Consider the following 22974-nt stretch of genomic DNA (forward strand, 5'->3'; position numbering starts at 1 on the left):
AATATCAGGCAGTGTGGACAGAGATTCCCAGAGTGTGGATATCAGGCGGTGTGGACTGGGATTCCCAGAGTGTAAATATCAGGCAGTGTGGACAGGGATTCCCAGAGTGTGGATATCAGGCGGTGTGGACAGGGATTCCCAGAGTGTGAATATCAGACAGTGTGAACAGGTATTCCCAGAGTGTGAATCTCAGGCACTGTTGTCAGAGATTCCCAGAGTGTGAATATCAGGCAGTGTGGACAGGGATTAGCAGAGTGTGATTATCAGGGATTCCCAGATTGTGAATATCCGACAGTGTGTATAGGGATTCCCAGAGTGTGAATATCAGACAGTGTGGACAGGTATTCCCAGAGGGTGAATATCAGGCAGTATGTACAGGAATTCCCAGAGTGTGAATCTCAGGCTCTGTGGACAGGGATTCCCAGAGTGTGATTATCAGGCTGTGTGAACAGGGATTCCCAGAGTGTAAATATCAGGCAGTGTGGACAGGGATTCCCAGAGTGTGAATATCAGGCAGTGGGGACAGGGATTCCCAGAGTGTGAATATCAGGGAGTGTGGACAGGGATTGCCGAGTGTGAATATCAGGGAGTGTGGACAGGGATTCCCAGAGTGTGAATAGCAGGATTGTGGAGAGGAATTTCCAGAGTGTGCATATCAGACAGTGTGGACATGGATTCTCAGATTGTGAATCTCAGGCTGTGTGAACAGGGATTCCCAGAGTGTGAATATCAGGCTGTGTGAACAGGGACTCCCAGAGTGTAAATATCAGGCAGTGTGGACAGGGATTCCCAGAGTGTGAATATCAGACAGTATGGACACGGATTCTCAGAGTGTGAATATCAGGCAGTGTGGGCAGGGATTCCCAGAGCGTGAATATCAGGCTGTGATGACAGGAATTCCCAGAGTGTGATTATCAGGCTGTGTGAACAGGGATTCCCAGAGTGTAAATATCAGGCAGTGTGGACAGGGATTCCCAGAGTGTGAATATCAGGCAGTATGTACAGGGATTCTCAGAGTGTGAATATCAGGCTGTGATGACAGGGATTCCCAGAGTGTGAATATCAGGCTGTGTTGACAGGGATTCCCATAGTGTGAATATCAGACAATTTGGACAGGTATTCCCAGATTGTGAATCTCAGGCAGTGTGGACAGGTATTCCCAGAGTGTGAATTTCAGGCAGTGTGGACAGGGATTCCCATAGTGTGAATATCAGACAATTTGGACAGGTATTCCCAGATTGTGAATCTCAGGCAGTGTGGACAGGTATTCCCAGAGTGTGAATTTCAGGCAGTGTGGACAGGGATTCCCAGAGTGTGAATATCAGGCAGTGTGGACAGGGATTCCCAGAGTGTGAATATGATGCAGTGTGGACAGGGATTCCCGAGTTTGAATATCAGGGAGTGTGGACAGGGATTCCCAGAGTGTGAATAGCAGGAGTGTGGAGAGGGATTCCCAGAGTCTGAATATCAGGCAGTGTGGACAGGGATTCCAGGAGTGTGAATATCAGACAATGTGGATGGGGATTCCAGGAGTGTGAATATCAGGCAGTGTGGACAGGGATTCCCAGTGTGTGAGTATCAGGCAGTGTGGACAGGTTTCCCAGAGAGTGCATATCAGGCAGTGTGGACTGGGATTCCCAGAATGCGAATGTCAGCCAATGTGGACAGGGATTCCCAGAGTGTGAATATCAGGCAGTGTGGCCAGGTATTCCTAGAGTGTGTATATCAGACAGTGTGGACAGGGATTCCCAGAGTGTGAACATCAGAGAGCGCGGAGAGGTTTTCCAGAGTTTGAATATTAGACAGTGTGGACAAGGATTCCCAGAGTGTGAATATCTGGCAGTGTGGACAGAGATTCCCAGAGTGCGAATATCAGACAGTGTGGACAGGGATTCCCAGAGTGTAAATATCAGGCAGTGTGGACAGGGATTCCCAGTGTGAGTATCAGGCAGTGTGGACAGGGATTCCCAGAGTGTGAATATCAGGCAGTGTGGACAGGGATTCACATTGTGAATATCAGGCAGTGTGGACAGGGATTCCCAGAGTGTAAATATCAGGCAGTGTGGACAGAGATTCCCAGAGTGTGGATATCAGGCGGTGTGGACAGGGATTCCCAGAGTGTAAATATCAGGCAGTTTGGACAGGGCTTCCCAGAGTGTGGATATCAGGCGGTGTGGACAGGGATTCCCAGAGTGCGAATCTCAGGCAGTGTGGACAGGGATTCCCAGAGTGTGAATATAAGACAGTGTGGACAGGGATTCCCAGAGTGTGACTATCGGGCAGTGTGGACAGGGATTCCCAGAGTGTAAATATCAGGCAGTGTGGACAGGGATTCCCAGTGTGAATATCAGGCTGTGTGGACAGGGATTCCCAGAGTGTGATTATCAGGCTGAGTGAACAGGGATTCCCAGAGTGTAAATATCAGGCAGTGTGGACAGGGATTCCCAGAGTGTGAATATCAGGCAGTGTGGACAGGGATTCCCAGAGTGTGAATATCAGGCAGTGTTGACACCGATTCCCAGAGTGTGAATATCAGACAGTGTGGACAGGGATTCCCAGAGTGTGAATATCAGCCAGTGTGGACAGGGATTCCCAGAGTGTGAATATCAGGCAGTATGTACAGAGATTCTCAGAGTGTGAATATCAGGCTGTGATGACAGGGATTCTCAGATTGTGAATATCAGGCTGTGGTGACAGGAATTCCCCGAGTGTGAATATCAGGCAGTATGTACCGAGATTCCCAGAGTGTGAATATCAGGCAGTATGTACAGAGATTCCCAGAGTGTGAATATCAGGCAGTGTTGACACCGATTCCCAGAGTGGGAATATCAGACAGTGTGGACAGGGATTCCCTGAGTGTGAATATCAGCCAGTGTGGACAGGGATTCCCAGAGTGTGACTATCGGGCCGTGTGGGCAGGGATTCCCAGAATGTACATATCAGGCTGTGTGGACAGGGATTCCCAGAGTGTAAATATCAGGCAGTGTGGACAGGGATTCCCAGAGTGTAAATATCAGGCACTGTGGTCAGGGATTCACAGTGTGAATATCAGGCAGTGTGGACAGGGATTCCCAAAGTGTAAATATCAGGCAGTGTGGACAGGTTTCCCAGAGAGTGCATATCAGGCAGTGTGGACTGGGATTCCCAGAATGCGAATGTCAGCCAATGTGGACAGGGATTCCCAGAGTGTGAATATCAGGCAGTGTGGCCAGGTATTCCTAGAGTGTGTATATCAGACAGTGTGGACAGGGATTCCCAGAGTGTGAACATCAGAGAGCGCGGAGAGGTTTTCCAGAGTTTGAATATTAGACAGTGTGGACAAGGATTCCCAGAGTGTGAATATCTGGCAGTGTTGACAGAGATTCCCAGAGTGTGGATATCAGGCGGTGTGGACAGGGATACCCAGAGTGTGAATATCAGAGAGCGCGGAGAGGTTTTCCAGAGTGTGAATATTAGACAGTGTGGACAAGGATTCCCAGAGTGTGAATATCTGGCAGTGTGGACAGAGATTCCCAGAGTGTGGATATCAGGTGGTGTGGACAGGGATTGCCAGAGTGTAAATATCAGGCAGTGTGGACAGGGTTTCCCAGAGTGTGGATATCAGGCGGTGTGGACAGGGATTCCCAGAGTGCGAATCTCAGGCAGTGTGGACAGGAATTCCCAGAATGTGAATATCAGAGAGCGCGGACAGGTTTCCAAGAATGACTATCAGACAGTGTGGACAGGGGTTCCCAGAGTGTGACTATCGGGCAGTGTGGACAGGGATTCCCAGAGTGTGAATATCAGGCAGTGTGGACAGGGATTCCCAGAGTGTGAATATCAGACAATTTGGACATTTATTCCCAGAGTGTGAACATCAGACAGTGTGGACACCGATTCCCAGAGTGTGAATATCAGCCAGTGTGGACAGGGATTCCCAGAGTGTGACTATCGGGCCGTGTGGGCAGGGATTCCCAGAATGTAAATATCAGGCTGTGTGGACAGGGATTCCCAGAGTATGAATACCAGGCAGTGTGGACAGGGATTCACATTGTGAATATCAGCCAGTGTGGACAGGGATTCCCAGAGTGTAAATATCAGGCAGTGTGGACAGAAATTCCCAGAGTGTGGATATCAGGCGGTGTGGACAGGGATTCCCAGAGTGTGGATATCAGGCGGTGTGGACAGGGATTCCCAGAGTGCGAATCTCAGGCAGTGTGGACAGGGATTCCCAGAGTGTGAATATAAGACAGAGTGGACAGGGCTTCCCAGAGTGTAAATATCAGGCAGTGTGGACAGGGATTCACATTGTGAATATCAGGCAGTGTGGATAGGGATTCCCAGAGTGTGAATATCAGGCAGTATGTACAGGGTTCCCCAGAGTGTGAATATCAGGCAGTATGGGCATGGATTCCCTGAGCCCCCCCCCCCGTCCCAACCACCCCCACTCCGCTGAGAGTGGTACTTCTGCCAGTTACCAAACCCGGCAGAAGAAGGTGAAAGACCTGGCCATGGAGTTGGAAGAGACGTGTGGCGCAGCAGCCAGTGGAATGATGGCAGAGGGGAAGGGGTAGTGCAAATTGGAAAGCCCCAGATGGAACAGTTGATGGCTTCATCAAGAAAAAGTTCCACCAGCAGAGGAAAGAGATGCAGGAGGATCGCTTGAAGGCCATCGAAGGGGCTGTAGCACCCCCCTGAGGGCTCGACGGAGAGTGTGGAGAAATGTTGGAGGCTCAGGGGTCACAGATCCAAGAGATTGAGAGGGTGATGTCGGACCACAGCGATCGGAGGTGGCATTGGAGGCGGAGGTCGGGCTTTTAGGAGACCTTTGCAAGTCATTGAGAGCAACGGTGGAGGAGCAGGAAAATAGATCGAGAAGGCATAATCTGCGGATAGTGGGCCTGCCTGAAGGAGTGGAAGGTGCGAGGGCCACAAGGTACGTTTCGAGGATGCTGGTGATCTTGTATGGGCCAGGTATAGAGTGGAATTAACTGGGGTAGAGCCAAAAAGGGAGGGAGGGGAATGGAGGCTTAAGCCCCCGGTAAGGCTGGAATGTGCTCAATGAACCGGTCAAAAGATCTCGGGTCTTTGCGCACCTTTGGAGCTTGAAAGCGGAGGTGGTCTTTCTGCAGAAGACACATCTCTGTTTGAATGACCAGGTTAGGCTAAGGAAGGGATGGGTGGGTCAGGTTTTCCAATCGGGGTTTGATTCAAAGTCGCAGGGAGTGGCAATTTTGATGAGTAAGGATACGGGGTTTGTGAGCACGAAGGAAGTGAGGACCCGGTGGGCGATATGGTGATTAAGAGTGGGGCATTAGAAGGGATGCCGGTGGTGTTGGTGAATGTGTATGCACTGAATTGGGATGATGTAGGTTTTAAGTAGGGGTTGCTGGCAGCAATCCCGGACTTGGCCATGCACCAGTTGATTATGGGAGGAGGTTTTAATTGTGTCCTAGAGCCTAGGGTAGATCGGCCAAGCCCCAGGTCAATGGGTAGGATAGGAATGACAAAGGAGCTGGATGGGTTTATGGAAAAGATGGGTATGATGGATCCGTGGCACTTCAAGAACCCAGTGGGATGGGAGTATTCCCTTTTTTTAATGTGTACAGGGTATATTGCAGGATTGACTTTTTTGTGGTGAGCCGAGAGACTTTGGTCAGTGTGGAAGGAACAGAGGATGCGGGGATAGTGCTCTCGGACCATGCGCCCCATTTGCTGGAGATTCGGCCAAGATTGGAATGGGAGCAGAGGCCGGCTTGGAGGCTCGATTCGGGGATATTGGCAGACAGAGGGTTTTGCAATGAAGTGCGGGCTGTGATTAAAGATTATGTGGAATTGAACCAAAACGGGGAGTGTTATAAGCGGTGGTCCGAGGAGAGATTATCTCGTTCAAGCCTCATGCGGATAGGAAAAGGAGGGAGGAATATGAATGGCTAATGAGCAAGATAATGGAGGTAGATGGGGAGTAATCGAGGGTGCCCACCACAGCAGGATTGGCAAGAAGGAAAAAATTACAGGGGCAATTTGATAGGCTGACCATGAGGAGGGCGGTAGGACAGCCGCGTCGGGCAAGAGGTGTGCAGTACGAATACAGAGAGAAGGCAAGTCGAATGTTAGTGCATCAGCTGTGGAGGCATTTACAAATTTAACAAAACTGGTGGAGGAGGCTCGGTAGGATCTCAAGAGGTAGGACACACTGCAGTTGACCTTGGCAGGGAGGGTCCAAGTGGTGAAGATGATCATTCTGCCGAGTTTCCCGTTCATATTTCAGACACTCCCAATCAATATTTCCAGGGAAATATTGAAGATACGAACTGGGGCAGGGGATGTGCTGTCGGAGCTGGGGAGGATAAATGGAGCGTTTAGGGATTATTATAAGGACCTGTACGGGGTGAAGAGGGGGACGTGGTACGGTTCTCAGATGAACTGGAGTTTCCACAGCTGGAGGAAGAGAAGGGCCAGGCGCTAGAGTAGCCCCTGAGGCTGAGGAAGATATTGAACAGTATAAGGAATATGAAGTCAGGGAAGGCCCGGGGCCTAATGGCTACCAAGCGGTATTTTATAAGGAGTTCGCAACAGACCGGCACCACATCTCTTGGGGACGTTTAATGATGCATTGGAGAAGGGGGAGCTGCCCGAGACAATGATGCAGTCAATGATCACATTACCAAAAATGGGGAAGAACCCGTTGAAATGTGGGCCGCATAGGCCCATATCGTTGTTAAATACAGACGTGAAAATGCGGCTAAGTTGGTGGCGGGAAGGATGGAAGGTTGTGTCCCGGGGGTAGTTGCACAGGACCAAACAAGCTTCGTGGAGGGCAGGCAGCTTTCTAGTAATATAAGGAGGTTGGTAAATGTGATTATGACCCCGTTGGGAGCTCAGGTACCGGAGGTAGTGGTGTCCATGAGTGTGGAGAAGGCATTCAACCGGGTGGAGTGGCGGTACTTGTTTGAGGTCCTGGGAAGGTTTGGGTTTGGGCCAAAGTTGGTGACGTGGGTGCACCTGTTATATGTGGCACCGAGGGCGAGTGTGCAGACCCATGATACGGGTTCACGGAACATTGCCACTGCTGTTTGCGATGGCTATAGAGCCTCTGGCAACGGCTCTTGGGGGTCGGCAGAGTTGCAAGGGATTACGAGAGTACGAAGGGAGCATCGGGTGTTGCTCTGCCAACGGCCTACTATTGTATGCTTTGGACCCGCTGGAGAACATGGAGAGGATTATGGGCCTGTTGGGCAAGTTTGGGGCATTATCGGGATATAAGTTAAATGTAGGGAAAAGTGAAGTGTTCCCGGTGAATGAGTTGGGTCGGCGAGCCAATTTCAGGGGGGGGGTGCCATTTAATGTGGCTAGAGATAGGTTTAGATACCTGGAGATTCAGGTAGCGAGGGAATGGCCGATGCTTCACAAATGGAATTTAACAAAATTGGTGGAGGAGGTTTGGGAGGATCTCCAGAGATGGGACATGCTGCACTTGACTTTGGCAGGGAAGGTCCAAGTGGTGAAGATGAACATTCTGCCTATTTTCCTGTTCATATTTCAGACACTCCTGATCTTTACACTAAGGCCTTCTTTTGGAAACTGGGCACAATTACTTCGGACTTTGTATGGGCAGGGAAGGTGCCATGGGTTAAGAGGACCCTGTTATAGAGGCAGCAGGGGGGGGTTGCCATTGCCGAACCTGCTGCATTACTATTGGGCGGCGAACGTGGAGACTATGGGGTGATGGTGGGAAGGGGAGGGCTAGGATGGAGGAGGAATCCTGTAGGGGGTCAACCTTAAGGGCTATGCAGTGTTGCCAATGGCGCCAAGCAGATACTCTGGGAGCTCGGTGGTGTAGACCACGGTGAAGATCTGGAAGCAGCTGATGATGCACTTTAGGATGGAGGGGATGGCAGTGTTAATGCCATTGTGTGAAAACCACAGTTTTGAGCCGGTGGGGTGGGGATAGGTGGCACGTATAGGAAGTGGAGAGAAGTGGAGCTGGTTAAGGTGAGGGATTTGTATCTGGAAGAATGGTTTGCCAGTATAGATAAATTGAAGGAAAGGGTATAGCTCCCGAGAGGAAGTGAGTTTAGGGACCTGCAGGTAAGGGACTTCGTGCGGAGGGTTTGGAAAGAGTTCCCCAGGTTGCCGAGATACAGCCTCCTGGAGCGACTGTTGCTTCCGGATGTGGAAGGGGATGGTAAGATTGGACACATGTGGCTGGTAGAACAGGGAGGTGAGCGGGTCGTGGAAATTGAGAAGTGCGAAGGGTTCTTGGAAGGGAGATAAACTGGGGAGTATGGAGTGAGGCACTACAAGGGTGTGCAAGGACGAGCCTGATACAGTTCAAGGTCATCCGCAGGGTACGTATGACGCAGGCAAGAATGAGTGGGTTCATTCAGGGATAGCAGTCAAGTGTGAGAGGTGTGGCGGGGACCAGCGAATCATGCACCTCTGTTCAGGGGCTGTGAAAAGTTGGAGAGATTCTGGGCAGGAGTGTTCGCAACTCTAGCAAGGATTGTGGGGGAGGAGGTTGAGCCGGATCCTTTGGTGGCGCTATTTGGGATATCGGAGAAGCCGGAGCTGATGGAGGGGAGGAAGGCCGATGTGGCCTTCGCTTCTCTGATTGCCTGGCGACGAAGTTTATTGAAATGGCGATCGACAATGCCACCGGGGTAGTGGCCTGGCTGGATGACTTATGTGACTTTCTTTGGCTGGAAAAGATGAAATAAGAGTTAAGGGGTTCAGCGGAGGGTTTCAAGGCAAGATAGGGGTTGACCGAATTTGAGGAGTTTTTCATCGGGGGTGGGGGTGGGGTGGGCGGGGGGGTGGTGGGGAGGTGAGAGTGGAAAGGGAGGGGGAGGGCGAAAAATGTGATCAAATTGTATAGTTGTGTGTTTGGAATCTGTTTCCGAAGTTGTTTGTGTTGTAACTTTTCATACATGTTTGGAATAAAGTACATTTTAAAATCAAGGAGCGTGGACAGGGATTCCCCGAGTGTGAATATCAGGGAGTGTCGTCCGGGATTGTGTGTGAATATCAAGGAGTATGGTCAGAGAGGGCAGCATGGTGGCGCAGTGGTTAGCCCTGCTGCCTCACGGCGCTGAGGTCCCAGGTTCGATTCCAGCTCTGGGTCGTTGTCCGTGTGGAGTTTGCACATTCTCCCCGTGTTTGCGTGGGCTTCGCTCCCACAACCCAAAGATATGCAGGGTAGGTGGATTGGCCACGCTAAATTGCCCCTTAATTGGAAAAAAAATGAATTGGGTACTCTAAATTTAAAAATAAAAAAAGGAGTATGGTCAGCAATTCCCTGAGTGTGAAAATCATAGTGTGTTGTAAGGGTCCTTCATGTTCCTCCTTGTCTATTCCCATGTTTTCCCCTTTCTTTTATTTTTGCTGGTCCATTTGATCCATTGATGATTCATGGACATCTGTCCTTTCAGCAGCCAGACATTTTAACTCATGCAGAAGAAAGCGATGGTCTGTTCCTTTCATCAAACAACAGGACCAAGAGGGCTGTGCTGTTTTAGACTGGTGACTGGAGATTGGCTGGCCTCAGTGATGATTCAGTTTGATTTGTGTGGCTGGTGGCCAATGAATTGGCCCAAATGGCTGTGCTCTGCCCAGTACCAGGTGGTGATTGGATATTATCCCATTGGAATGTTTCCCAGAGCCACGAGGTTTCATTTTAGTTTCATTTTTGGTTCTGACAGCAGAGAGAAAAGATCCAGAAAAATCCTCTCCAGAAAACAGCTGCTAAACCTCTCCAAAAAAGATCCAGTTAACTCTTTCTCTCTCCAATAAGCCTACTGGAATGTTTCCCAGAGCCACGTGGTTCCACTTTCGATTAATTTCTGGTTCTGGTAGCAGAGGGAAGAGATCCAGAAAATGGTTGCTTAGCCTCTCCAAAAAAGATCCAGTTAACACTCCCCCTCTCCAATAAGCCTGTGATTGCTGGATTCCTGAAAACAGGGCTTGAAGGCAAGCCAGAAACTGAGAGCAAAGCCTGGTGAAACAGGGGCTTTGTCTCACCAGGGAAATTGTGAGTACAGGCAGCTAAATAAGGACTGTGAACCCCAGGCTACCGTGGGGAAGCCTGCAAGGACCCATCATCTGAAGCAAAGACCCTTTTCTCTTTCATTTATAACGCCCCCTCCTCCCCCATGTTTATTTGACTGGTGTGTGTATAGAGCGTGGGGGAGGCAGGTTACAGTTGAAGCTAGGTACTTATTAATATTTAATAATAATCTTTATTGTCACAAGTAGGCTTATTAACACTGCAATGAAGTTACTGTGAAAATCTCCTCGTCGCCATATTCCAGTGCCTGTTCGGGTACACAGGGAGAATTCAGAATGTCCAAATAACCTAACAGCACGTCTTTCGGGACTTGTGGGAGGAAACTAGAGCGCCCGGAGGCAACCCACGCAGACACGGGGAGAATGTGCAGACTCCGCACAGACAGTGACCCAAGCCAGGAATCAAACCCGAGACCCTGGCGCTGTGTGAAGCAACAGTGCTAACCACTGTGCTACCATGCCGCCCGGTTAACCAACTGTATCTGCTGCGAATTTCACCATTAATCTTGTTACAGTAATTGTGTATCAACTTACAAACCTGGTGACTGTAATTATTGGTCAGCTAAGGGCCAAAGAATGTGTGAATTTTTATAAGAATTATTAATTAATTCATTTGTATTGTGTCTTTGGGGCACGTGGGGCTGAAATTGACGGCACACTTTTCCAGGGTGGCGTAACAGTATGAACAGGGATTCTCTGAATATGGGAGTGTGGGCATGGACTCCCCGAGTGTGAGTGTGACTATCAGGAAGAATGGACTGGGATTTCCTGAGTGTGAGTCATTAGGGAATGCCAAGACCTCAGTAGCCAGGAGCAAAACTTATGTGATTCACTGTGCGTCAACTCCTGTACTTTCCTTCCTGCCAGCTGTAAGTTTTAGTCACATTTTGAACTTAAATTCCAATTTTGTTCATTTGAGGCTTTAACCACACGGAACAGGAGACAGCCTTGCGAAGTAATTCAGAAAACTTTACTTCAGTTATAATATTATCAAAGCAGAACAGCAACTAGGCACACTACGGTTCTTACTTCCCAGTTCAGCTTGAGATGTGAGGCGACCCTCGGTTTCTGTTCTTTCCCCATCACTTCTATGGTGTTCAGCTATCATGTGAGCAGCAGGCTCTTTGCAGTGTCAACTTTAGTTTTCAGCTTGGTGCAGCAGACCTTTGTCACTGAAAGCTGCTGTTTATCAACACTTTTTAAGCCACAACCCACAGTCTGATCTATGATGTTTCATTCTGATTGGCTTAAACAAGGTAAGGCTATTTTCTGATTGGCTAAAGAGGTGCGTGATGAAACTGTGATTGGCCCCTGAGGGTGATGTCACTTCCCACAATCCCCTGACTGATTCCTTCAACTGCCAATTACTTATAGGACCAATCTCCCTATTATACTGTTACTTTAATAACTTCTTGCTAAAATAGGAGGATGTGTTATGCTATCTTCCTTGTCCATTTGTTTAGGATAGGGGATATGCTGTCATGCCTTCATGATTAATGCCTGTTTTCACTGTTTCAGATTTTGCTTAATTGGTGCAAGTTTCTCATTAAATCAAAGGCCTATCAATGGCTGTTTGCCAGGCAATCTTTTTTTCACCCTGTAGTTGCTGGTGCTTGGAATGAATTTTGGAACAAAGGATAGTATGGTAAAGTTGCTTATAACCTTAAAACTATGCACACTGAATGGAGAAGACTACAAGTAGCTAGAACTTAAGTTATACAGAGTGTGTATAAAATATAATGTGAGGAAGTAAAATCTCATCATACATTCAGTTAATAAATAATCTTGAATGATGAAAGTCTAGAAGTATTATCCAGTTACAAAACAAATTTACAAAATTTAACTCAAATACATTGAACCAAATGTATTTACTTTCTTCTAAAACACCAAATTTAAACTAACTTAATGGAGAACACTGGTGTTATTCTTTCTTCCACTTTACACAATAAATCCCTTCTAACTTTCCTTCACTGATACGCTAGGTTTTGACACGGTTTTAATGATATGAGAGAATGTTAGGTCATCCGATCAACATTGAAGGCTGCAGGTTTTTGCCATGTCGGGGTCAGTTAGCTCAGTTGGCTGGATGGCGAGTTTGTGATGCCATGCAACGCCAACAGCGTGGGTTCAATTCCCTTACCGGCTGAGGTTATTCATGAAGGCCCCACTTCTCAGCCTTGCCGCTGACCTGAGGTGTGGTGACCCTCAGATTAAATCTTAAAAGGGGAGAACAGCCTACAGCACTCTGGGTTTGTGGTGATATTTACATTTACCTTTCTTGCCATGTGGCTCTGTGATATGGAAATAAGCACATACAGGGGCTCTTCAGACCTGTAATTAGTTCACTGGTGTGTTACCTTTGTCCTGTCTAAAATCCTGTGGTGCACTTCTCTAATGAAGCTAAGCAGACTCGTATGAGCCTAAATACTGAAGTGCTCTATTGGTTACAGTTTAACAGAATAATATAATGTTAGGTTAATCAACTGATATACTGTGTGCGTAAACTAAACTAAAACATCAATTTCCCTCCACGGCTACCATGCACTTCTGCAAACTGTCTCCCTCTCTGTCAGTGGAAGCTTCTACATACACTTCAACAAGGCAGCACCAATATACGATTCAACCAGGCAATTTCATTACCACCTGCGCAGGCTATGGGCACGTTCCCAACTGGTTGAGAGCTACAATAGGGCAAGCATGCCCTTACTCTAAGCCAAAAAAGCGGACGGTGTGTGCCACATTGGATATGCGGGGCTTGAGTTTGAAGTTGTGTTCTCACTGTGTTAGTCGTGAATGGTGAACAAGCCAAAGGAGTGCAGTTCAGTACAGGCAATAAAACTGATAGGGTTGTTCTTTTTTGCTTTATTCCAGCTGGCAGAACAACCACAAATGAGGAGCTGGAAGACATGCTGGAGAGTGGGAATCCCGCGATCTTCACGTCTGGGGTGAGTACAGTGTGACCTTCCTTCTCTCCCTGACGTGGTGATGTAAAGTCCCGAAGCGAGTGAGATCTTTTACACAGGGTAATGAATACACTAAACCAGTCACACAGTATGTTATAAATGAAACGCTTTAAGTTACAGGAAAACAAAATCAACAGCGTGTCGGGTTTAAGAAAGGAAGACTGCATGTAAACATCAGTTTGGCTCAAGTAGTCACATTCCTGCCACTTAACCAGAAGATTGGACGTTGAAGCTTCACTCACAGCTTAAGCCCAAATTCTAGGTTAATACTGCCAGGTTGGTGATGTGTTGAATGATGATGCACACAGGAGCGGGCTGGACTGCGTCAAAGTCAGAGGGAGGCAGAGTGACAGGGAGCTCTGCATAGTCTGTGGCAGGGTCAGCAGGAGGGCGAGGCGACACTGGAGGATCACGTGGCAAGCGTGGAACGAGACGAAGGGCGTGTCGATTGCGGCGCAGAATAGAGCCATCCGGTAGACAAACCAGGAACGAGTGGGGGGCCACCTGCCGAAGGACAACAGCGGTTGCAGACCAGCCACCATCCGGAAGATGGTCGCGGACGTTGTCATCTGGAGCCAGAGCAGGGAGATCAGCTGCACGGGAGTCATGAGCCGCCTTGTGCTGTGCACAAGACAGCTGCATCCGGCGAAGGACCGGAACGTGGTTGAGGTCTGGGACATGGATGGACGGCACCGTCGTCCTCAGGGTACGACTCATGAGTAACTGGGCTGGCGACAGGCCAGTGGACAGTGGGGTGGAGAGATAGGCCAGCAAGGCGGGGTAGAAATCAGACCCAGCATTGGCAACCTTGCATAGGAGCCGTTTGACGATATGTACTCCCTTCTCTGCTTTGCCATTGGATTCGGGGTACAGGGGACTGGACGTCACATGGGCAAAATTGTACCACCTGGCAAAGTTGGACCATTCTTGGCTGGCGAAGCAGGGGCCATTGTCCGACATAACCGTGAGCAGGATGCCGTGTCGAGCAAAGGTTTCTTTACATGCACGAATGACTGCAGACGAGGTGTGGTCGTGCAACCGTATCACCTCTGGGTAATTCAAAAAGTAGTCCACGATCAGGACATAGTTTCTACACAGCACGTGGAACAGGTCGATGCCCACCTTGTCCATGGTGACGTGACCAACTCATGGGGCTGCAGGGTCTCACGTGGTTGGACTGGCTTGAAGCGCTGACAAGTGGGGCAGTTGAGCACTGTGTTGGCTTTGTCCTCATTAATGCCGGGCCAGTACACTGCCTCTCGGGCCCATCGGCGGCACTTTTTCACGCCAAGATGGCCCTCGTGTAGTTGTTCCAGGACAAGCTGGCGCATGCTATGCGGGATGACAAGGCGGTCCAGTTTTTGAAGAACCCCGTCTACCACCGCCAGATCATCTCTGACATTATAGAATTGAGGGCATTGGCCCTTGAGCCACCCGTCCGTTGGGTGGCGCATGACACGCTGTAGCAAGGGGTCAGCCGCCGTCTCGGGGTGAATTTGGACGAGGCGTTCATCCGAGGAAGGTCGATTGGAGGCCGCGAATACCACATGGGAGTCAACCTGGCAGACAAATCCCGCTGGGTCACATGGAGTGTTGACTGCCCTGGAGAGAGCGTCAGCAATTATGAGGTCCTTGCCTGGGGTGTATACCAGCTGGAAGTCGTATCGCCGGAGCTTGCGAAGAATACGCTGGAGGCAAGGCGTCATGTCGTTCAAGTCTTTCTGTATTATATTGACCAGCGGGCGATGGTCGGTCTCGACGGTGAATTGCGGAAGTCCGTAGACATAATAGTGAAACTTAACAACACCAGTCAGAAGGCCCAGGAACTCCTTTTCTATCTGCGCTTAGCGCTGCTCCGTGGGGGTAATCGCACGTGACGCATATGCAACGGGGTCCATGATGAGGCCTCATCACGCTGAAGGAGCACTGCCTCAATGCCAGATTGACTGGCATCGGTCAAAGAAAGCTAAGACCGGGGCCGTGGTCAGTTTTGTTTTGAGTTCTCTCCATTCGCGCTCGTTGGCAGGGAGCCATTGGAAGTCTGTCGTCTTCGTGACCAGGTTCCTGAGAGCCGTGGTATGATAGGCTAGGTGAGGGATGAATTTCCCTAAAAAATTGACCATGCCCAGAAATCGGAGGACCGCCTTCTTGTCCTCTGGTGTTTTCATAGCTGTGATGGCAGCTACCTTGTCCGCATCCAGCTGCACACCCAATTGGGAGATGTGGTCCCCGAGGAACTTGAGTTCTGTCTGACCAAAAGAGCATTTGGCCCTGTTGAGGCGGAGGCCATGCTCATGTATACGTTTGAATACGCGCTGGAGGCGACTAACATGCTCCTGCGGGGTGGTGGACCAAATGATTATGTCATCGACATAGACGCGAACACCTTCAATACCTTCCATCATTTGTTCCATATCTGATGCAGAGATGATCCCAAACGGCATCCTGTTGTAACAATATCTGCCAAAGAGGATATTAAATATGCAGAGTTTCCTGCTGGATTTATCAAGCTGGATTTGCCAGAACCCTTTTGAGGCGTCGAGTTTGGTAAAGAGCTTGGCGCGAGCCATCTCACATGTGAGCTCTTCGCACTTGGGAATTGGATAATGCTCTCTCATAATATTGTGATTTAGATCCTTGGGATCAATGCAAATTCTCAATTCGCCAGAAGGCTTTTATACATATACCATGGAACTGAACTTTGGAAATCACTCCTTGGTTCTGGAGGTCCTGCAGCTGCTGCTTGAGGTGGTCATTAAGGGGTGCTGGGACCCTGCGAGGTGCATGCACCACAGGCGTGGCATTCGGTTTTAATAAAATCTTGTAGGTGTACGGGAGCGTGCCCATGCCCTCGAAGACGTTGTGGTACTGGTTGATAATGGCGTCGAGCTGCGCCCTGAAGTCAGTGTCCTGAAAGGCAGACGCGTCAGCAGGAGAGAGAGAGTGAACTCTTTGAACTAGGTGCAACAGCTTGCATGCCTGCGCGCCAAGCAGGGAGGCTTTTGAGGAGCCCACTATTTCAAAGGGAAGGATGGCTTTGCGTGACCTGTGCGTCACTTCAAGTTGGCATGAGCCGCTGGCAGCAATGGCATTGCCATTATAATCTAATAGCTGGCAGGACGGCTGGTTTGACATGAAGGCTTTGGAGGTCAGACTGCGCAATGAGATTGGCGGAGGCACCAGTGTCCAGGCGGAATCTTATTTGGGACCGGTTGACCGTAAGGGTGGCACACCACTCATCGTCTGGATCGATGCTGTATACCGATAGAGGCTGGATCCTTTGTTTCGGGGACACCCTGTTTTTTGTAATGATACTGACTCGAAAAGGCGCCTTCGGGTCCTCGGTGTCAACATCGGGTAGCAGGTCCGAATCGGGCTCGGTGACCGTGGGTTGAATGGCCCTGACATTCCTGCGAGACTGGCTGGAGCAACGAGAGTTGGCAGGCTAAGCTGACCTGCATAAAGCAGCATAGTGGCCAGGTTTGCCACATCTCGGGCATCGTCGGGATTTGGCAGGACATTGCCGCTTTAAGTAGGCGGAGCCACAGTTGCCGCATGTTGTAACGTCAGTATGTTCACTGCGCCACCGCGCATGCGCGGTGCGGTCGTACGTGGTGCGAGCCTGCGTAGTACGTTCGTCGACGTCCCCTCGTTCGGTGCACACAAGCGTGGGAGTCCACGAAAAGTGTGCAAAATGGCCGCCCTCATCCAGCTGAGGCCCTGGAGTTGCTCGATTGCTTGGACCCGTTCTGCCTCATGGGGACCTTGCCGTGCCGTTTGAGCCGCTTTGATGTTGGAATACCGACTAGTGGCGTTTTTCTGTAGCATGCAGGTCTCGATGGCAATCGCTAGGGTGTGCTGCTTTACCTTGAGGAGCTGCTAGTGTAGGGGGTCCGACTGAACACCGAAAACGATCTGGTCGCGTATCATGGAGTCGGAGGCGGGCCTGTAATTACAGGACTTCGCAAGGATACGGAGGTGGGTGAGAAAGGACTGGAAAGGTTCATCCTTACTCTGCAAATGCTGTTGGAATACATAGGGCTCGAAACTTTCATTCACCTCTATGCTGCAGTGAATGTCAAACGTAAGGAGGATCGCCTTGAATTTTGATTTATCTTCACCATCAGCAAAGGTGAGAGAATTGAAAATGTGGATGGCATGTTCCCCGGCTGTGGATAGGAAGAGAGCGATCGTCCTGGTGTCTGAGGCAGCTTCCCGGTCTGTGGCTTCCAGGCAGAGCTGGAAGCGTTGTTTGAATATCTTCCAGTTGGCCCCTAGGGTACCGGTGATGCGGAGCGGCGTCGGCAGGCGGACGCTGTCCATTTTGCAGGATGGCTGTATGCTGGTGGAAGGCAGATCACTTGCAGGTAGGTCTAAGAAGTTCTACCATCCCTCAACTACTGGTACCATGATGTGTTGGGTGCTCTGGATCCATGGAACACATACAGGCCACCAACACTTAAAATAGCACAACGCTATTTTATTCAGTTGGAAACTGTTGAACATACTTTCACTGTGGGCTAACACGATGTTAGATTAAACTAAAGACCTATGCCTGTTCTAACCAGTCTATGCACTCAGCACATGGTGAAGATCTGTGCTGTAAGCTGTAAGCTCTGTCCTTCTGAGAGGCTGCATCCCGAATGAGCGGGAACTCTGATGCCGTCTGTCTATATAGTGAGTGTGCTCTAACTGGTGATTGGCTGCGGTGTTGTGTGTGTTGATTGGTCTTGCTGTGTGTCCATCAGTGTGTGTGTCTGCACCATGAAATACTGGTGTGTATTATGACAGTTGGCACTGCCAAGGGGCAGGCAGGGCGACGATTGGGGGAGGGGGGGGCAAGATTTCCGACGATGATGGATGATGGGGGGAGGGGGTGGGACAATTTCCGGCTAGGATGGATTTGGGATGAGGGTCCTGATGTCCACGGGGCGGTGGTCTGTCTCTTTGAGATTGGGGCTGATCTTTGGAGCAGGGCTTGCTGCCGTCTTTAGGCTCCACCCCTCAAAAATGATGCTGCGAAACACCCCCCCCCCCCCCCCCCCCCCCCTTGCTTTTTTTTGACAAGTGTGCAAAGATCTGGAGCGAATACCTTGGAGAAACCTGCTGGTTTTCAGTCAGAATCTGATACTTTTTTTCAGAACATTCCACCAATATGTTTGCAGTTGAGGGAACAAGATTGGTTTGGACACCAGGAGAATTCCCAGTTATTTTTTCACACAGGCCAATGGGATCTTTTGCCTCCATATCAACAGGCAGGGAAGTCCTTGGTTTTACATCTCATTTCAAAGCTGATTGAGGATTGCATTCCTCTTCGGTTAAAATATGCTGAACTTCATCCAGAGCATTTTCCTACATGCAGCCTTAAGCCCCAATCTGGGAGTTGCCTTGACAAAGTGGTCACAAGAGCTACTCTGCAGCAATTTGCTGGGATTTGATTGTGCTCGGATAAACATGCATTGGATCTGATCAATAATGAAAGCCTGATCTAATGCATTAGTTCTAAATCATATCAGTTTATCAGATTAAATAGGACAAATATTAACCATGTTGGGGCGGCATGTGGTGCAGTGGTTAGCACTGCGACTGCGGCGCTGAGGACCCGGGTTCGAATCCCGGCCCTGGGTCACTGTCCGTGTGGAGTTTGCACATTCTCCCCGTGTCTTTGTGGGTTTCACCCCCACAACCCAAAGATGTGCAGGTTAGTTAAGTAGATTGGCCCCTTAGTTGGCCCAAACAGCGGCCCACCTGTCAATATATGCATCCAATAAACCAAACCCTCCCACAGTGGAAACAAAAAACAAAGGAGAAAAAGAAAAAGGAGTCTGGGACCGCCCATGGTCACCATTGACCTAGAGAGTCCACTCCCCCCTCCCCCACTACACTCAACGCCATCCAGCCTCTGAAAGAGTACCGTACATGATACCCAAGAATTGTACCCCCCCCCCCCCCCCAAGTCTCCAGCTCCTCCCGTCCACTGCCTCTTGTAAAACTCCTCCTCCCAACCTCAGTTCCTTCCCCCCAACTTTCCACCCCGGCGAGACCACTCGGACCCTGTTCTGCTAGGCTCCGATGGCCGCAGCCCCTCCCCCCACCTCACTCCCATTCACTAGCCGGCTTAAACTGGCCAACGTGGAGGCCCCTGCCCAGGTCCCTTTCCCCCTTGCCCGGCCCTAGGAAAGCCCAGAGATCCCCTTTTAGCACACACACCCCGCATATCCACCTACACCCCAAAGAGCCCACATTTCGAGTGAAAGTCCCATCCCTTCCCTTGTCCAAATATATACAACATTGGCTCCTTTAGCCCCTACACCCGCGCGCAGTGAGACAAAAAAGAAGAAAATACAGTCATGAGGTTACATCGGCACATGGCCATTTCTCAATTTGTCAGTTCTGCCACAGTCCTTCCGCCTCCTCCACCAGCACACTCAAAACCTCCCTCATCTCCTTCCTCACCGTCTCCATGCATTTTGCAAACTGCCTTTCGAATTCCGCAGCCATCACCTTAGTTATTTCTTCAGCCGTAAGCAATGTGGCCTCCCCTGGTGCTCCAGCCTCCATTTTCTTTACTGACCCCACGGTGACCTTTCCACTCCCCGACGGACTTTCAGCTGCTTTTTTCACGGCCGTATTTTTGCTGGTCTTTGACATCCCCCTCCTCTGTGCTGTCTCCCGACTTTTACTGCCTTCGCTGGCCCTAGGATCGGGCGTTAAGCCTCAACAATGCCGTTCCCGAACGGGCGCCCTCCAACGCGCGGCTGCCTCCCGCCCGCCGTCACCGGAAGTCCGCTGTGTTAGTAAAGTGTCGTAGGCTCACAACAATTTGTTGGTGAATTTCGATGGTTTGAAATAATAATAATTAATAATCTTTATTCTTGTCACAAGTAGGCTTACATTAACACTGCAATGAAGTTACTGTGAAAATCCCCGAGTCGCCACACTCCGGCACCTGTTCGGGTACACAGAGGGAGAATTCAGAATGTCCAATTCACCTAACATGCACGTGACATTCTGTGGATCGTGAAGCATAAGGACACAGGTTGCTCACTGTAAAGTATCTTTGAGTGAAGGCCCATATCTCCACAACATTGTAAAGAAAACCCAATGAATCTGTAGCAATATTATCACACCTTAGCTTTTGATAAAGTGCCAGCAGCAGGGATCTCGCTGTCTCATCGGTTGATGGACTATGATATAGGTGTGTCTCCCTCAACTTCAGGAAGCTTGTTGAGAGTTGGCGATGCCAGTGAGATGACAGGATTCAGATGGAGTAAAGGTATAGTAATACCGAAGGGAGCCATCTATAATGGTAATGCAACAGTAACCATGTCATCTTTAGGAACTGTTACCTAATGGAGAATTTTAATCACCAAGCTCCATCAATGTAGACTTGCCCAAAACATTCAAAAGGGAAACTAATGCAGCAGTACGGCGGCACAGTGGTTACCGTGGTTAGCACTGCTGCCTCACAGCGCCAGGGACCCGGGTTCAATTCCAACCTTGGGGGACTCTGTGGAGTTTGTACATTTTCCCTGTGTCTGTGTGTGTTTCCTGCGGGTGCTCCAGTTTCCCCCACAGTCCAAAGCTGTGCAGGTTAGGTACATTGGCCATGCTAAATTGCCCCTTAGTGTTCAATGGTTAGATGGCGTTACAGGGTTATGGAGATAGGGCGGACGAGTGGGCCTAGATAGGGTGTTCTTTTGGAGGGTCGGTGCAGACTCTGGCTGAATGGCCTCTTTCTGCACTGTAGGGATTCTATAATTCTACGTATTCCTGATGCAAAAAAGAAACAGCCTGGCAGCTGGGCAAAGGAAGAGGAAGGTGCTTTGAGAAAGTGCAGATAGACTGGCCAAAACCTGTTTTGATAAATGTGACAGTTTTGGTGACCGCATGCCCAGTTATGCCGTGCTTTGCATCTAAACCTCTCAGGGTCCAGTTGAGAGATCACTGCCAGGTCTTTATTTCTCCCTGGTCAGGCACCTCTTCGCCGAATGACCAGCCCATTCTGCATTTCCCCACAGATCATCATGGACTCGAACATTACGAAGCAGGCACTGAATGAAATTGAGACACGACACCATGAGATCATCAAACTGGAGAACTGTATCCGTGAGCTGCACGATATGTTCATGGACATGGCAATGCTGGTGGAAAGCCAGGTAAGAGAAGCAATAAACAGAGAGCATTCTCATCCTAAACTTGTACCATAAACAACTATACACAGAGTAAGCCCAGCTTAGACAGTAACGGTCTCCATGAGAATGTTGATTTTAACTGATGTGACATCCTTGTGTATGGGGTGTCGTGTGTGGGTGCTAGTGTCGTGTGGGTGTGATCACTTTACACTGTCTCATTGTTTTTTATGACAGAGGAGGTGCTAGATGTAACCCATCTAATGTGTGTCCATCCCAGACTGACCCTTACATGAAGCTGTGTCTTCTTCCTTTTTAATTTTTAGACTTCTTCTCTGAATCTTCCTTCCTGTTTTACTCCATTTATCACTTCTCCGCTGAATTGGTGCTGAGTTCAATCACGGCCTTGACCAACACCCAGTGGAGAGTAGCTAATACAGCACAGATTGGGGATGGACCTGTGCAACTCAGTAACACACTGGAAGGGGCATTTACCCCATTGTTCCATGAAAGGCACTTTCCTCTCGCTGCCAGGTGTGCTCTAGCCAGGAAACCAGTTTCACAAACACGGGCCGAGAAGTTAATTGGTCATGATATCATGTGTCCGAGTACCCACCTACTCGCCCCTCATCACCTTCCAGTCAATGGGTAGCGGTGGTGCTGCATTTTCTCTCTATTTATTAGAAGAAGTACAAAAGGAAGATGTAAAATGTCCTTGTACTAAGTATGAGTGATGCCACTGGAGATTAGGCCTGCATAGAGTGAGGTCTCCCCCACTCGCAATGTGAAAAAAATCCAATTATATTGCCTTCGATGACAAGGGACCTGGGAGCATAAATATTTACTTTGCAAAGAGGAAAGTATCTATCTCATTCAGTGTTGTTTTCAGTTGATAAGGGGAAAGACAGGCAGGGTTAGCAAATATAAGGAGTGTCCAGAGGTGCAGGCAATGTGAAATGGTGTGCCGACATAGTAATAGTAGATGTTCATGATGATGATTCTTTCACATTGCCAACTCTGGACATGAGACAAATCGGCAGCAGGAACAAAAGAAAGGAAGTTATTCTAAAAATTTATGATTTTCGATCGGCAACAGGAGCAGGCCATTCAGTCTCTTGAGCCTGTTCGCCAAAACAGCACCTTTGACAGGGCAGCACTAACCCAGTACTGCATCGGAGTGTCAGTGCATCTAAAAGTTCAAAGCCTCTGGAGTGGAACGTTAACTCGTGGCTGGCTTAGCCAAGTGTGATACCACTAAGCCGAGGGCAAGAAAGCTGCTTAACAATCAGAATTTTCCTGCCTTCTTACTTGCTGGCCAGTATCACGGATGACCCCACTTCTAGCATCCCCCCCACGTCCCATGATCAGAAGATGCCATTCAACTCATCATGTCCTTACCAACTTTTTGTGAGAGCAACTCGGCTCGTCCCACTCACCTGCCTTTTCCCTGTAGCCTTGCAAAGCTTTTCATTTCAGATAATTATCCAATTTCCTTTTGAATCGATTGAATCCTCCACCACACTCTCAGGCAGTGTATTCCAGATCCTAATCACTCGCTGTGTGGACGTTTTCCCTCATGTCACCTCTGGTTCTTTTGCCAATCAATGTTTTTTATTTGTTCATGGGATGTGGGCATCACTGGCTGGGCCAGCATTTATTGCCCATCACTGAGTGCCTTTTAAGAGTCAATTATATTGCTGTGGATTTGGAGTCACATGTAGGCCAGATCGGGTAAGGTTGACAGATTTCTTTCCCAAAAGGGCATTTGTGATCCAGGTGGGTTCTTATGACAATCGGCAATGGTTTCATGGTCATCGTTAGACTTTTAATTCCAT

General features: G+C 49.3%; 1 protein-coding gene across 3 annotated transcripts in view; it reads left to right on the forward strand.

The window, feature by feature from the left end:
* The window catches only part of LOC140386757 (syntaxin-1A), a 428170-nt gene that overhangs the window by 377914 nt on the left and 27282 nt on the right, over positions 1-22974 (forward strand). For all 3 annotated transcript variants that reach the window (XM_072469428.1, XM_072469430.1, XM_072469429.1), the window contains exons 7-8: positions 12916-12989; positions 21029-21166. In XM_072469428.1, the coding sequence (XP_072325529.1) occupies positions 12916-12989; positions 21029-21166 (212 nt within the window). The remainder of the gene's footprint in view (positions 1-12915; positions 12990-21028; positions 21167-22974) is intronic.

The sequence above is a fragment of the Scyliorhinus torazame genome, chromosome 12 (genome assembly GCF_047496885.1).
Source record: "Scyliorhinus torazame isolate Kashiwa2021f chromosome 12, sScyTor2.1, whole genome shotgun sequence".
Taxonomy (NCBI): domain Eukaryota; kingdom Metazoa; phylum Chordata; class Chondrichthyes; order Carcharhiniformes; family Scyliorhinidae; genus Scyliorhinus; species Scyliorhinus torazame.